Below are 16,558 nucleotides of genomic sequence, written 5' to 3'. Positions count from 1 at the left end.
TTTCCATTACAGATGCCTGCATTAGAGGGTCACAGTGAAGTGACATAACACAAGCACCAAGAGGGGTTTATTCTGCATGTGGTTGGGAATCAAAGATAAACCACTTAAAACACACTGTCGTGTATACTGTACTGTTAGTGTGAATACAGACAAGGTGACAACGGCTGACATTGTGCTGTGGGATATTGTGCTCTGGGATGGTATAAGTTATCGTACACTCGTTAAACATTGAAGCAGTGCAACGAAGACGAAGAAGAAGATGGCGCACATTCTTCATGGACTCTACAGAAGAGGTGTAAATCATTTTTGAATCGCAACCAGTTTTTGTGACAACTGCATGGTCGTCAATATCTGGAAGCAAAGTACTTTTTCACATATTAAAGAAAATGTTTGAAGAGAAAATGAACCATACTGGGGAGATGCAAAATCAAAATCAAGTCAAACGATCTGTTGTTACAGCTTCACTCTTTAAACATTTGCGTGCCATTTCGTGTTTCGGAGGGATCTATCGTAGTGCGAACCCTGGAGCAAAAATGACATGGAGGGACATACTTAAACTGGTGCACGTCATATGTTTTGAAATAGTACTACTGACAAACATTGTGTTCTACATCTTTGCGACCAACAACTATGCAATGGACCAGTTACCCGTCTTTTGTCGTTCTTTTTTGTTTTTCTCATATGTTTGTACTTATCCTTTGTATACAGCACCTGTCTATCAAAATCTTTCCAAATCTTGTATGCACGTTGTTGCAAGTACGAAGAACGGGACGGATTCAGCTATGGGTTCAAGAAATGGGTGAAGTAGTTGAGAGCAATCGATATTGTCGTTTCTCTACTAACTGCATTATCTACGCCAATAAAGTACTTCTTGATGGGGGTCTATCCTAATGTAATGAACGATCCCTTCCCTTCTAGCACATTCATTGAGCCTGGGAGATAGTGGGTTTAAGTATCACATTTCTGGGGTACATGTTTATGGAGATGCACTGGAACGGCAATTACATTATTGAAAACATTCTTTCAATGCTTTTGTGGCAAGAACTGAACCGCGTTCAACCACAATACAAGGAGCTTGCAAAAAGTTACCGTGAAGACAGTGAATCCAGGTTCAATGCTTTAGTCGTCCATTTTGATCAGATCACGGAAGTGCTCGAGGATATCAGCAACTATCTACAACATTCTATTTTCACGACTGTATTCCTGACTTTGACTGTGACTTGTGCCATCATATATTCCATTCTATCCAATCAAGTCACTTCTGAAGAACTGATGGTGTACAGTGCAGGGTGTGTGTGGGCCCTTGTATGTGCAGGCTTTGGACTGTTTATTGATGCACTTGTCAGTTTGAAGGTAAATGTTTGTTCTTTTGTGTCATTAGAGAAAGATAATAATAACTATTGATATTATTTCATTGCATTTGATCTGAATGGGAGAGAACAGCCAAAACGACTACAGTTCCTTTATGCTTACCAATTTGGTGAAACAATAATGGGTAGTTAGTAGACATTGTGAGGCTGATTCATGCAACCAAAACCAGAAGATATGATGAATAGAGCTGTAATATATTTGAAAGCTGCTAGATTCCTAGTATACCATTATGGCTCTCTTTGCAGGCTCATGGGACCCTTCAGTATGTTTGGGGGCTTGATAAAGACCGTTTCTCTGGCAAAGGTCTGCAGAAGGTATCTAGAAAACTACCCTTACACTCTCTGGTTCATCGACTTTCATGTCATACCTACCTAATGTACTAATTCACCATTAAATGTAATGACGTGATACTGAGAGATAAAAATGTCAAATTTCTTTCACGTTAAACTGCTATATTTTCTTACTTTTGCTGGTACGAATTATTTTGCTAAATTGAATATCAACGAATTCTTGCACTGATGATTATATTCATCTGACGTAATATATGTATTTAATCTTGATTATCACGCCCAGATGCCAATATATGTTAGAATGTTGCATTATCCGTACAAGAACAACGACATTGGAGAAAATATTGAAAACCCCCCAGCAACATTCAGTAGTTATCCATGTGGTCTGCAAGTTGATGGCATAGAGTGATGCAACCCTCAGTGTAGATTCGACACATAATTAGATCCTTCCCTTTTTTGAAGTTACTTTTGGACATTTTAAAAACTGATTCTGGGACGGAGTATCAAAGAATATCAGGTGCTTTCGTAGTGTAAAACTAATCAAACGCTAGAACAGTTAAAAAGAGACCACTGATCTTGATCAGATCATGATACTTGAAAATAAAAGTTTGTTTGTCATTGAACGTGACTACAGCTATTTGTGATCTGTAACACAGGTTCTGTCGGTTTTAACCACGAGAGCAGTTTCTTTAACCCTTCCTCTTTTTTTACATACTTGTTAATATCATTGAGCTATGTACTTTTGTACAAGGTCAAGGTTATTTTGTCAATGTATACAAAGGGTTATTTTCTGTCTTTTATGACACTTATATTACCTGAACCTATCAAAACATATACAGTATGGTTCAAAATTATTGAGAATAGCTAAAGCATTTCATATTATTAAACGAGAACAAATCAGATAAAATTGAATGTATTGTGAAAGTGAACTGACCTTTTCATGTTGTGTAGGTAACAATTTAATATTTTATCAAGTCTCCTTGAGCTTCACGGCACAGTCTAAGACGGGTAGGCATACTTCCTATCAGAGAGGTTAGTGTCTCATGAGTTATGCTGTCCCAGTATCGGACCACTTCTCTCTTCATGTCTTCAATTTTTGTCAACCCCTTTTGATTCACACATTCCTTCATCATCCCCCAAATGTTCTCAATGGGATTTAAGTCAGGACTATATGCAGGAAATGGTAATGCAGTCACATTTTTCTCCTGAAACCACTGCTTGGCATGTTTTGCGGTGTGTTTAGGATCATTATCTTGCTGCAAAATCCAGTCATTTCCATAAAACACATGTGCACTTGGAATGAGAAAATTATCTAATATGTTAGTGTAGCGTTGACTTGTCAGATTTCCCTCAAACACACACAGCGGGGTCGTTCCTAATAAGGATATCCCTCCCCACACATGAAACTTTGGGCTGTATTTAGGTCGTCGATACAACGGTGCTGAAGCAGACTTTGTCCATATTTTCACATTATTGGGATATACCCATATTGAGCTTTCATCAGTAAAAATCACATTTTCCCAGTCAAAGTTTTCATGTGCCAAACACCACTCAACACGCCTGTCTTTATGTTCTTGTTTCATGAGAGGAGAAGGAATTCCAGTCTTTTTCTCCCATCCAAAATCAATCAAATTTCTTCTAACTGTAGATTTTGATACAACTGTTGATCCCCTTTCTATCATTTCATACCTGATGTTGGAGATGCTTGCCCTTTGCTTTTTAGACGCTAAAATTCCCAGCCGGACGCGATCTGAGAAGTCCAATTTTGTGGGTCTCCCTGCTCCTTTCTAGTGCCCAAAATCCTTTCCCTCTTTAAAATTCTTCCTAATCCTATACACAGAAGAAAGAGGAGTTCCTGTTCTCTCTGCCAATGTATTTACATCATCAATTCCTTGATTACACAACTCAAAAATCAACCTTCTTTAATCTTCAGCAGACATTGTTGACAGTGCTGAGGAAAATGACGTCTGCTACAAATTCAGGGGAGGTAACTCTAATTGTACTATACTCAGTAGGCCAAGATGAGTTACCTCCCTTATACCATTACTTAGTTTTAAGTATCAGTGAATCAGTTGAGGTGTTAGGATAGCTCAAAGTAAGAAGAAAAATTCTCAATAATTATGAACCAGACTATATATTTGCAGAGGTTTTAAACAGGTTTGAAAGATTCATTCGTATTGTAGGTGAACCTGTTTGTGTCAAGATTGACGGCAGACACTATCGGCTACAACATTCACGGCCTCTTCACCATCACCATGCCAACACTCCTTGGGGTAAGTCATAATGTCTATAACAAAAATCACGAGAAAACCAAGGCACAAATATCAATTATATTTTGACAATTAATAATTTATTACATAAATTACATAAATTATGTCCATAACAAAAACATGAAAATAGCGAGGCGCAGCTTGCTCATTGGAAGTTTCGTTTACCTAAGCTTTGACAGGTTTGCATACAAATATGAACGCATGACACCTCTTTGCGTTACTATTTTGCATTTTTAATAATCGAGCAGGGTTATTACTGTTACTGTTTACACATGTCTTTAAGAAATAGCCATGATCAAGAAAAAATATGAAAGTGAAAGTTGATAATCGTCTTAGAATAGGAATTCAAGATGACGAAACGTATGGAATGCTTAAAACCATATTTGTTCTCTAATTCCAGATTGTCGGAACTCTGGTCATCTATATAATTGTGGTCGTACAGTTCAAGCCATCAGATTCCGAATCATGAAACTATTAGGTGATGATTGACACTCAACCCCGACTGAGGAACACAACAGTATCCATCTTGTTTCAGAAGCTGCAATTCAGCCTTATTCTAAAGACCACACCAGACACTAATTCGCTGTTACATGAATATATGAATGAATAAATGGTGAATATTGTGTTTTTACTTGCATAAAGCCGTAAGTGAGTGAGTGAGTGAGTTGGGCTTTAGTACTATTCCAACATTATCATGACGGGTGACACCAGAAATGAGTTGACGTGTCGGGCGAACATTATAACCACTAACGCACCCGCCTTCCCGACATAAAACAGTGAACCATGAACACTTAATCATTGTTTGTGTATTTCGAATTGCCTGTGCCTTTACTTAAGATATGTTTGATTAACGTTTAGAACAATACAAAACTGAGTAATGAATGTGGACTACTAAAAAGTGTTTGCCTGTGCATTTTTTAGGAAAGTTAAGCAACAAATTATAGACAGGACAAATTAACATTAACTGAAATATTTAACCTTACAAAATGAAGCATTCGCTTATCATTATCCAGGTAAACGATACGACAGAGTGATATTCATTTAATTGTTTTCCTATACTCTGTGTAAGGAAATATTCCTCAAGATCTGCTAGAACTACTATAAACACATGCCATGAGCATAATGAGAATGATTAGCACAAGAAATCCGCCACAACGTCTCTTTAGAATTATACCATCTTAATCCAATACAAATGATGTAATTAAAATAGAATAATGATTGAACAGCAACATTGTTGCTAATATGTCGGCGAAACAATCAACAGCAATGTGACATATTAAGGAACAAGGATATTACGGTTAACGGTATCTTCCTCATAGAAAACAAATACAGGCTACGTACAATAATTGAGTCAGTTGCAGCGACAAAATTCACAAGTACTGTACCACAAATAAAAGTGTGACCATTATTCTTGGCCTCGCCTCAAAGATGCTGATGGTGTTTTAGTTGCGTCTATTGTTATCGTCTTAGTTTCAATTACCGAGTTTCATCTCAGATCTTCAGGGAAATGTTTTACGTTCTTGAAAACATATTTTCTGATCCTTATGCTTCTGCTTCATCGCTTCCTGAGATGTTCATAGATCTTCTGTTGGCAAGATTCTCTTCTTTCAATTGCCACAGGTCATAGTAAAACACATCCTTTGTGTGATTTTCTCACATAAGGTATCTCGTATACGGATTTGACCCTTCACAAAAATGGCCAAAACAGTTGTCTCTTGAACCTTTTCTCAAATTATAAGCGTTCTTTAATATCTGTGATGTGACTTTTCATTTGGATGAGTTTTACAGGGTCAGTCAGACAGATTTTGCACCCCTGGAACCTTTAAGGTGCGGTAAATGCTTTTCACTGATGTTCACAGTCCGTTAACGTTTCTCATGTTGAGCGTCATGGAACGTTCATTTCCACGAGGACAAGAATAGTTGGATAATAAATTTATTGTTGTTTTTGTTTGTATACGCAGTACAGTATCCGTTACTTTAGGGGCATAGCCTCATGCAAGATACCATTGAAATGATTGTGTCGATTCATATCTTCTGTCATTTCCCTAAATGCATTTATAATATAGAATGTCTGGATCTTGTTACTATGTATGTTTCGAAAGTTTTCTAATACTTTCAGTTCTTATTCGTAAACATTATTTTATTTCCCTGCACTTAGAAACACTGGCGGGACCTTTCCTTAAGTCATTAAGTCTAACAATGGTAATTTTGTCAATCGTCGATGCAGAGGAAATGAGATGATCATCATCTTGATTTCCTTCGCCGACTTCCTGAAGGGCCACATTCAGATTTCTCAGCTGAACAGGACACTTTGCTAAGTGTGTATCGTTTTGCCTTTCGATCCAATAGGTGCATCGCCGTAGTATCGTTCCCTAGTGACTCTCAATAGGGATCTCCGATGCAAGTGTTTATTGCCCGAGATGCTTGTATCTGAATTTTTCTATATCAGTTTGTTGCGACTTGACTGCATACAAACGTTTTCTTTCAGTGTACGTACATTCTCTAATACTTCTCTCACTTCTCAAATGCCTTCCGCTGTCTGGTTGGCGTTTTATTCTGGTCGTCGTTTGTCAGTTGATATTTCCCCGATTTCAGATTGTTTTCTCATTCATTGTTGATTAATTCCTGTTAGGTTGATAATCTTTCATATTTTCCTCCAAGTGCCTATTTCTCCATCTATTTTCGGAATCAATGCTCCTTTTCACTGTTTTGCTTAATATGCATGAACCGACTACAAATATTATGCCCAGTCAGTCCGTCTAATGGATGAATAACGGCATTTACTATTTACTATTAAAGTTTCACTAAATGGCGAGAATTGTGTATATTCTACGTAAATGGAATGGAGTTAAATATAGTTTGATGATAAAAATCAAGAAGTGTAAATAGCCGGTATCATGGAAATGTTAAAATTAATTATGTCATTAATTATGTCGAGGGGTCAAACTGTAATTAGCCTTTGGGATTTATTAGGTGTGAACTTGAGGCCCTGCAGACCGTTTTACCATCACCCACCAGTTATCTCCCCTTGTGGATCTTTACAAATTGTAAATGTCTTGTAAACATCGTCTTTCCAAAATTGTAAATGTCTTGTAAACATCATCTTTACAACAGATTTACAAGCTTGTAAAGGTGAACTTTTTTTCCAGTGTTGTGTATATTCTACGTAAATGGAATGGAGTTAAATATAGTTTGATGATAAAAATCAAGAAGTGTAAATAGCCGGTATCATGGAAATGTTAAAATTAATTATGTCATTAATTATGTCGAGGGGTCAAACTGTAATTAGCCTTTGGGATTTATTAGGTGTGAACTTGAGGCCCTGCAGACCGTTTTACCATCACCCACCAGTTATCTCCCCTTGTGGATCTTTACAAATTGTAAATGTCTTGTAAACATCATCTTTCCAAAATTGTAAATGTCTTGTAAACATCATCTTTACAACAGATTTACAAGCTTGTAAAGGTGAACTTTTTTTCCAGTGTTGTGTATATTCTACGTAAATGGAATGGAGTTAAAAGTAGTTTAATGATAAAAATCAAGAAGTCTAAATAGCCGGTATGATGGAAATGTTAAAATAGCTATTATTTATGGCAATGTATTGTTAAATATTGTTGTCATAAACTTTCATTGTTTTTGTCAAGATCCAAAAGAAGTTGATGATATTGTGTTGTAACAATAATTTGTTGTCCGTAATTTATTACCACCTATCATAAGTAACTGTTTGGTGTTACTACATTTTAATGCTTTAGCTGTCAGGTGTATTCAGGAAACTTCTAGAGCAGGTTCAGGCTTCTCTCTGTTTCTGTCTCTCTGTCTCTCTTTGCCCCTTTCTCTGTCTGTCTGTCTGTCTCTTTCTCCGTTACATGGAAGCCAGTGGTTTGTTAAATGTTAGTTTTACTCTGGTACCTGGTATTTAGTTGTTTACACATTTTAGTGATATGTCCAGAATACAGGCGGTGTGTAGCACGAGTTAGTAAAGTAATCAATTAAGTGTTCATATAATTATAAGTAAACCATTAGGTAATCCGCATCCACCTCCATTCAATTAACAACGACGATGACGACGACAACAAGAACAACACCTACAACAACCAAGCAAACAACACGCCCAAATCCCCTAACGCCAACAACATCAACACAGCCAAACAAGATCTACAAGGAAGAACCACGAGACAACCACTACACCCGTCAACACCCCCCTCCCAGCAATAATCAGAAATGCGGCTCCGTTACGTCAACAAGGTAAAACGCCATGTAAATTGATATTTTATCAGTCTGACTAGATGAGAGTAGTGCAAACAGTGCTCACACGCGATCGCTGTGACTGCCATTGTCATGTGATGGGAACACAGGAAAGTGTGGTGTCGAATATCGTTACTTACAGCATTAGGAAAATCAGACAGCATTTTAACCTACACGGACGTATTTGGTGTCTGTCACAATTAGTGAGTGAGTGAGTTCATTTTTACGCTGCCTTTGGCAATATTCCATCAATATTATGGTGGCGGAAAGACGCCAGAAATGGGTTTCATACATTGTACCTATGTGACGAATCGAACCCTAGTCTTCGGTGCGACGGACAAACACTTTAACGACTAGGCTGTCCCACCACCACCTGTGACAATTAAATAATGATCCGATTGATTTCCATATTGATTTAAAGACCAATCACGTAGTGAAATGACATGTTTTCGCGAACATGTGGTACTAGAACTATTTCAGAGTGTTTCGTGAAAGCGAAAATAGGTTTCCAGCAATGTCACGGTGGGGAAGATCACTTTACGGAATCGATCCCGGGTCTTCGACTTGAACGCTTTAACTATAAGTCTACCCCACCGCCCCGAGTGTTTCATGAACACCTGCTTGATAAAATACGTAATATAGTCAGAATTGTGCACTGGTTTTTGGCCGAGATGGTTTATGATTTATGAGTGAGTGCCTTTTAGATTTAGTCCGCTTTGAACAATATTCCAGCAAGATCAAGGCGGGGAGACACATCAGTAAATCGAACAAACGATCGAACGAAGTCGTTGATGCACCTGTTATTCCAAAAGTAAAGAAGCATGTACAATGTAAATATGTTGCTTTATTTGTGGGACAAACAAGAACAATAGCCGGGCACGAAGTATTTATGAGAACTAGCAAAGTACACGTCTGGGAAAGCCATAAATTGCACGGCCCCACAATCCTGCAAACCAGAAACACAGAATCAACAATATCATTAAACAGTATTGATTACACGTGGGCAATAATGACGTGATGATTTAACGTGGCGTTGTAAGGTGTGAGTGGATTGGTGACAATGTGGAGTGGAACACAAACAGTGGAGATAGTATTTATGAACGGTTTGGGATTTTGAGTTTCCAGAGTCTACTTCACTGTCACGGTGTACAGGAATGACTCTGGTCATACACTGTTATTGGTACATGAGGAAATCAACGGACTCATAATATTTGAGGTGCAGTTTGCTCTGGAATATTTTTATAGATTATGGAATGAAACAGAACATCGTATGAAATCAGAAACGCAGGAAGGGTTGAATGCAATTTTGGAAATTCAACAGGAAAAGTCTCCTGTAGACACAAAAACAAGGTATTTGGAGAGATCGTGTTTTTACCAACTCAAACTTTCTGAAGTAAAAGGACATTTGCTCAACGCTATACACTGCAACGAACGTGTATACCAAATAGTTATAGACTTCTGAAAGAGAGATTTGAATCGTGAACACATTGCAAACGTCTAGTGGTGCAACTACTTGTTTCACAGTTTGACCCCTTTCTACTAAAGGCGTCATTGTGAGATATTTCTGGTCTGACAAGTCAGATAACACAACTCTAGTGTTTCGTGCTGTCCTTCTCGAATAGCTGTCTCTGGTACAGGAACGTCACAAAACATTCTCACAGAGACAAAGTGGAAGTGAGAGGACTGTACTATTTTTTCAAGCAGTGTCATTATTATTTTCAAATAACAGTCAGACAAAATGTTTCCCAAGGAACATCCTCACACAGATGGAAGACCAACTGAGCACAATGATGAACAGCCCGTCGTTTCAGATGTACTCTTCAAACATTTGTGTCTCATTTCTTGTCTAGGAGGAATCTATCGTCGTGCGAATCATGGGAAGAAAATGACATGCTGTGACAGACTTAAACGTGTGTATGTCATATTTGTTGAAATAATATTTCTGACCTGCATTGTTTTCTTTCTCGTTGCAACGTATATCTATGCAATTGGCTCTAGACCAGTTTTGCGTCTTGTATACTTCTGTACCCTGATAGCCATTAATTTATACTTATCATTGATCTACAACATCTTTCTCTCAAAAACGTACCATCAGCTGCATGTACGGTTCCGCAAGTACGAGGAACTGTATGGATTGACTGATGAATTCAAGAAATGGGTGAAGAGGCTGAGACCAATGCTTGTTTTCAGTCTTTTGTACATGACATCATTTGCTCCACTGAAATACTACATGACACAAAGCTACCCTGAAGTTATGTACGATATGTTCCCTGCAATGTCTTTCACCGAACCTTGGAAATCATTTGGTCTAGGTATCATGTGCCTTGGATACTTATTGTCAGAGTTTCAGTGGACAGGTAACTATATTGCTATACCATTTCTTTCGCTGTTTTTGTTTCATGAATTCAAACGTGTTGAAACACAATTCAAGGAACTTCCCAACAGTCACCGTGTAGACACTGAAACTAGGTTCAACGCGTTGGTCATCCATCATGGCCACATTACTGAAGTCCTTGAGGATGTCAGCAACTATGTACAACATTCTCTTTTCACTTATGTATTCATGACTGTGCCTGTGACCAGTGCTGTCCTATATTCCATTCTATCCAAGAACATCAATTCTGAAGAAGTGATGGTTTACAGTGTATGGTGTGCATGGATCCTTCTATGTATTGGCGGTAAACTACTGCTTGATGCACATGTCAGTTTGAAGGTAAGGGTTTTATTGTTTCATGTCTCAAGATTTCGACAATGAAAAGATATGCTGCTTTAAAAATAATTATTTCACAAGAGCTTCATGAGTTAATAAGAAATCAAAAGGACGGAAGGTCCTAGAAACAATTTAGTCGGATACAGCTACGTCATCTGAAAGTATTTGAGAAGTAGTGTACTATATTCCATTCTATCCCACCAAGTCACTTCTGAAGAAGTGATGGTTTACGGTGTAGGGTGTGTGTGGGCGATTGTATGTGTAGGCTTTGGAGTGTAATTATTGATAGTTTTTTCAGTGCACGTAATCTGAATGTGACTTGAAAACGAAAATGACTACAGATCCTAGATGTTTACCAATTTGCTGCAAAACATTATTGTTGTAGGATGATTAGTTATTACCCATTGTGAGTGATTAATTCCCAAAGAATCAGAAGATCTGATGGATAGAATTCTAACATATTTGAAAATTGTTGGATATGCAGTTTACCACTATGGCTCTCTTTGCAGGCTCATGGGGCTCTTCAGTATGTTTGGGGGTTGGATAAAGACCGTTTCTCTGGCACAGGCCTGCAGAAGGTATCTAAGAAACTATGTCTACACTTGTTACGTGTATGTGTGATTCATGTTAAATCCGTATGAAATTTGCCACTAAATGATAAAGAAAACATTTCTTTCATCTTAAACTACTGCATTTTCTGACCAATATTAGTGCCAATATGTTTTTTTTAGATTTCCAACAATCACCTATGAAAAGAAGACTTGAATATATCTTATTCTTATTTATCATGACCCAATATCTATAAATGTTAAATTGGTGTAACAATTATAAAAGGTCAATGTGATTATCGAAAATATTACCACAAAGCAATTAGAAATTATTTCATGATGTCCAAGACTTAATGACATTCATTATTGCCTTGGGCCGAAGCCTCAGTGTGGATTCTAGTTATCAGCTCCAACAAACCCGTAGGTTTGATGTACACAGGGTTCTTTAGGCCTATATCCACCATTTTGCTTTCATTGCGTCACATGCATATATATATGTGTGTGACCTTCGTGTGACCTCATCCATTTGGACTGTTGAACCCTTAAGTCCCCTTGTAGATGAGTGTCCCCTTGTTTTCATTAACATGATAACAAATGATAAACCATTTCATCACTGCCCAGCAACGTGTACAACTACTTGAAACCCTACTTGAGATGTTCAGTGATCATTAGTCCTCAGCTGTAGCAACTATTGCACGGGAAGCCACCCACAGGAAGCTGAACACATCAGCCCCAGGCCCGCACCTACTTGAACATATCTGTACACATAAGGCATGGTGAAAGGAACAACAGCACTAAGTACTTAAAATGGTGGTCAGTTTTATAAACTGGTGTGTTTAAGAAACATAAACATCTTACATTATTTGATCCAATCACAGTTGTCACATGTCTCTTTCGTTACGATCCGGCTCAGTGAGCAAGGGATCTCTGCTATAGTGTAGTGCATAGGCCACGCGACCCATTCAGACAGCTACAATCGTTTATTGTTCACAGATATGAAATCTTCGGTGTTGTCCTTGTGCACTAAATCACCAATGACAATTTATTATAAACGGCCTATTAACACCATTGATACAAGAAAATGCGCTCTGATATGCCCTTTTGACCTAACAAATAGCAGCTAACATCCCCCTCATATGCATAATATGGTATTAATTAAAACAAATCAATGAAATATTTAGCTGTGTGAACACTAGAGTCGGCAAACTCATACCACTTATAACATAACTGCAGATTTTTTTTATTGGGCCAGTAAGGTAGGATGGAGTGCTCGTGTGTTCTTATTTCCCTACGCCTTGAAATGAACATGCATTTAATCAGACAACTATGTGACAACGTGAGAAACTAGCAGATGTTACTGTCACTGACAACTAATGTCACACACACACACACACACAGAGAGAGTGGGAGAGAGAGAGTGGGGAGAGTGAGAGACACACACACGCAGACAGAGAGAGAGAGAGTGGGAGAGAGAGAGTGTGGGGAGAGCGAGAGAGTGACAGACACACACACGCACGCACGCACACACACACACACACATGGTCCAATCCTCGTCATCTACAAGTGGGCTTAAGGGTTCAACAGTTCAAATCGATTTGGTCACACAAAGGTATAGGCGTAAAGAACACTGCGTACAGTATAGGTTCCTGAGATTTGGTGAAACTGATACTGGGACAATGTATCAATGATGACCAGGTGCTTACAACGTGTATCAACGTTTAAAAGAGAAACTTGTTAAGTTAATTAAATCACATTATAAACATGTCATTACTTTTGATATGACCGTAGAAACATTATTAAGTATTTGTTTTGAAACATTTAGAAGAAATGTCTTGTCAGAAATCCTGTTTTCTCAAAAGTGGCAATTACCATTTACGAGATAGGAATTATATGTTATGGTGTGAGACTCTTACATTACTATGGTGAGAGATATTGGCATAAAGCATTCAATTACATTCCAATGCAGTAGGTAGATGTTTCCTAATTCTATGAGTACTAGACAAATAGACGTTATATTTGACGATATAGATAAACTTTTTTTGTACCATAGATAACAACGGCTTTACCTCTGTTATTCATGATAGCAATTTGAAAGCTTTTCACTGTTGGGTTCTTGTAACATATTTTAGGTGGCAAAATATTCCTTTCTGTCTTTTATGACACCTGATTGATAATACTAGTGGAAACATATATCTTTGCAGAGACTATAACAGATTTGAAAGATTCGTTCGTATTGTAGGTGAACCTGTTTGTGTCAAGATTGACGGGAGACACTATTGGCTACAACATTCACGGCCTCTTCACCATCACCCTGCCAACACTGCTTGGGGTAAGTCATAATGTCTATAACAAAAATCACGAAAAAAACAAGACACAATGACATGGTAACTTTGCACAGAAATATCACTTATATTTTGACAAGTAATCCTTTATTACATAAGTAAGTACTATCATTATTAAATAGGTATGATCCATGATTAACGATGTCAAGACACAATGTACCTGAAACGTGTCTATGTCCAATACTCTTAATATATCACAAATTTTCATATGTACTTATATACATATATCCGATACATACAACCAAAATGTCACCTATTTTCAGATCGCTGGAACACTGATCACCTACATAATTGTGGTTGTTCAGTTCAAACCATCAGACTCGTCGTATCAGTGCAACGGTTTCAGGAATTTTACAGGGAATGATATGTGAATTGGAACACTAATTATGTTATTAAGAGAATGGTTTTACCATCACTAACACTATTGATTGGTCCTTGTAATGTGAGGCATTTCGTTTAGATGGTGAATACTCTAAAAACTGCATTAATATCACCAATGACATCATATATTCTGACTGACACTCTCAAAACGTGACTGTACCAATGCCATCCATTTTCATAATTGTGTTCTTTGAGAGGCATTTCAGAAATTGTATCGTTGTTCGGTTCAAAACATCAGATTCATCGTGTCAGTGCATCTGGTTTGGGAATGTCCCAGGGAGTGATGTGTGAATAAGAGCACCATATGTGTTACAAAGAGAAGGCTTTTACTGTCTTATATCTCTCGTTGTGATGAAGAGGAATCTTTAGCAGCTGCACCAGCTCACCAGAGACAGGAGGTGCATGAAGACATTTTATTATTTGCGTAATTAAGTATGCACGCATCTGTTTATTTAGGCTATGTTTGATTAACTCTTTGATCTGCACAAGACTGTATTACAGTAAAATGCGTGTGGAGTACTATATTAAAGGTTAAAGAACAAATGGTGTTTGATCATTAATGTTTAAAACAAACTAAACACGAAAATGTATCATTTGCTGAAAAAAGATTTACACCTAACAATGACATATTCTCATATTCGAGTTACATGCAACCAAAAAATCAACCATAATTAAAGCACAGTTATCATAAAAGGATACATAAAATGCGTTCCTGATATAGTAAAAACAAATAAACAAAACCATAAGCGTATAATCGCAAATCAAAAGTACAATATTTAGTACTTAGGTTTACCTCCCTTGAAACCGAAGCCAGTCAGAGCCGGTGGATGTGCACTCAAGTGTAACACAGCTTTTTCATTGGCCCACACGCTTGAAACGAAGCAGTCGTAATACCGAACCCAGTCAGAGCCGGTGGATGTACACTCAAGTGACAAATGATGTAGGAAACCCCCTTGTGAACCAGCAAAACAGAACAAAGACAAGTCTAAAACATTCAAAAATTGTATTATTTCGGCAACGAGAGCAAGTTATACAAAGGCACAAGTCAATTTCACAATCCCGATTTCAAGTACAATACAAAAGCGACAAAATCTAAGGCAATGGGTCACATATATAACAAACTCACCAAAGTCTTAGTGCGAGAGAGAAACAGTTGTGCAGAATGTAACACAGTAAGCGCACTGACGGCGGCTAGGAAGATCGAACGTTGGCAGCGATTGATGATACTACTCCAGTGAATGAATGTGAACGTGTCCCCCACAACACGGCAACTAGCCTTTATATATACTTTCAGTCCTTTCCGAAAGTTCCAGCACTTACGGCCATTGCCAACACCGTAGAATGCCCTCGAACAATGTCTCCCGGAAGTCAAATAATAGACAGCCAAGGGCACATAATATCCGGAAAACCTGCTGCCAGAATCCTAAAAGTATTGACCATCTATTATACGAAATGTGACCCATCATAATTATTATTCAAAACACTAAACGTTGTGACCCAATGATATTTATTACCTAATTAATAACAAGTTATACAGAAATAAACACACTGGTAACAAAGGTCACATGCAACCAAAACATCAACCACAGTTAAAACACAGTTATCACTTATTCAAGATACATAGAATGTGTTGCTGATAAAGAAAAATAACCCAAATAAACAAAAATGTAAGCGTATAATCGCAAATCAAAAGTGCAATATTTAGTACTTGGGTTTCCCTCTCTCAAAACAAAGCAGCCGTGATACCGAACCCGGTCAGATCTGGTGGATGTGCACTCAAGTGTAAAACAGAATTTTCATCGGCCGATACGTTTAGCGGGCTCTTTGTTTATAGCTTATAAGCCCGATAGGTGTTAATTGCATGTGGTCAGTGATTGAAGTTGTGCATTGTATATTGTCATGATCAGACAGACAGACATATAAGTGTCAGTAAACCAGACATTGAGTTTTCTCTGTGACAGAGGCTGCTTTCAACAAGTGTTTTATGTAACGATTATATTATTTATTTGTTTGTGTACACAACCAAGATAAGACTACTGCTCACGGGCTCATAGTCTGGGCAGGCATACTGTTTCAAGCTCCGCGAACCTACTCACTGCGCATGTGTTACGATCGCAGCGCAACATAGCTGCTGAAACCACGTTTTCCGACAGCGCTTGTAGAAAAATGTTGAATCGTTTCACCTCCGATTTCGCGGGCTTTTTTCATCGCACTTTTTTCATCTTTATAGTTTGAATTGGCATGTCTGATGATTTGTTTCGGTAAGTGCATACAGAAAGGTTTCAGCAACGTAAAGTTGTGTTTTACGTTGCATGTGACCTAAGTAATAAGACAGGATAGTATTTCAGTCATAGTTTTAGCATATTCAACAGCGACAACAACAACAACAACAACAACAACA

At 37.9% G+C, this 16,558-nt stretch overlaps 1 protein-coding gene and 1 pseudogene across 1 annotated transcript; both read left to right on the top strand.

Moving 5' to 3' along the window:
• The first annotated feature begins 386 nt into the window (after positions 1-386).
• LOC137282613 (uncharacterized) lies at positions 387-4,468 on the top strand (annotated as a pseudogene).
• Positions 4,469-10,046: 5,578 nt separating this feature from the next.
• On the top strand, positions 10,047-14,700 carry LOC137282606 (uncharacterized). Its single transcript, XM_067814384.1, has 4 exons — positions 10,047-10,889; positions 11,396-11,464; positions 13,674-13,763; positions 14,040-14,700. The coding sequence occupies exons 1-4, from the start codon at positions 10,062-10,064 to the stop codon at positions 14,145-14,147; spliced, it is 1,095 nt and encodes a 364-aa protein (XP_067670485.1). The 5' UTR covers positions 10,047-10,061; the 3' UTR covers positions 14,148-14,700.
• Positions 14,701-16,558: the final 1,858 nt, after the last annotated feature.

Source organism: Haliotis asinina, chromosome 1 (assembly GCF_037392515.1).
Source record: "Haliotis asinina isolate JCU_RB_2024 chromosome 1, JCU_Hal_asi_v2, whole genome shotgun sequence".
In the NCBI taxonomy this organism is placed as follows: Eukaryota; Metazoa; Mollusca; class Gastropoda; order Lepetellida; family Haliotidae; genus Haliotis; species Haliotis asinina.
The sequence above is the reverse complement of the archived record's forward strand: the minus strand, read 5'-3'. Positions and strand labels throughout refer to the sequence as shown.

Bases quoted from the DNA above. Each gene is read 5' to 3' on its own strand.
- LOC137282606 (XM_067814384.1), top strand. From the start codon at position 10,062: ATGACATGCTGTGACAGACTTAAACGTGTGTATGTCATATTTGTTGAA. The intron at 10,890-11,395 runs GTAAGGGTTTTA...CTCTCTTTGCAG, and splicing joins ATGCACATGTCAGTTTGAAG to GCTCATGGGGCTCTTCAGTA. The intron at 11,465-13,673 runs GTATCTAAGAAA...TTCGTATTGTAG, and splicing joins CTGGCACAGGCCTGCAGAAG to GTGAACCTGTTTGTGTCAAG.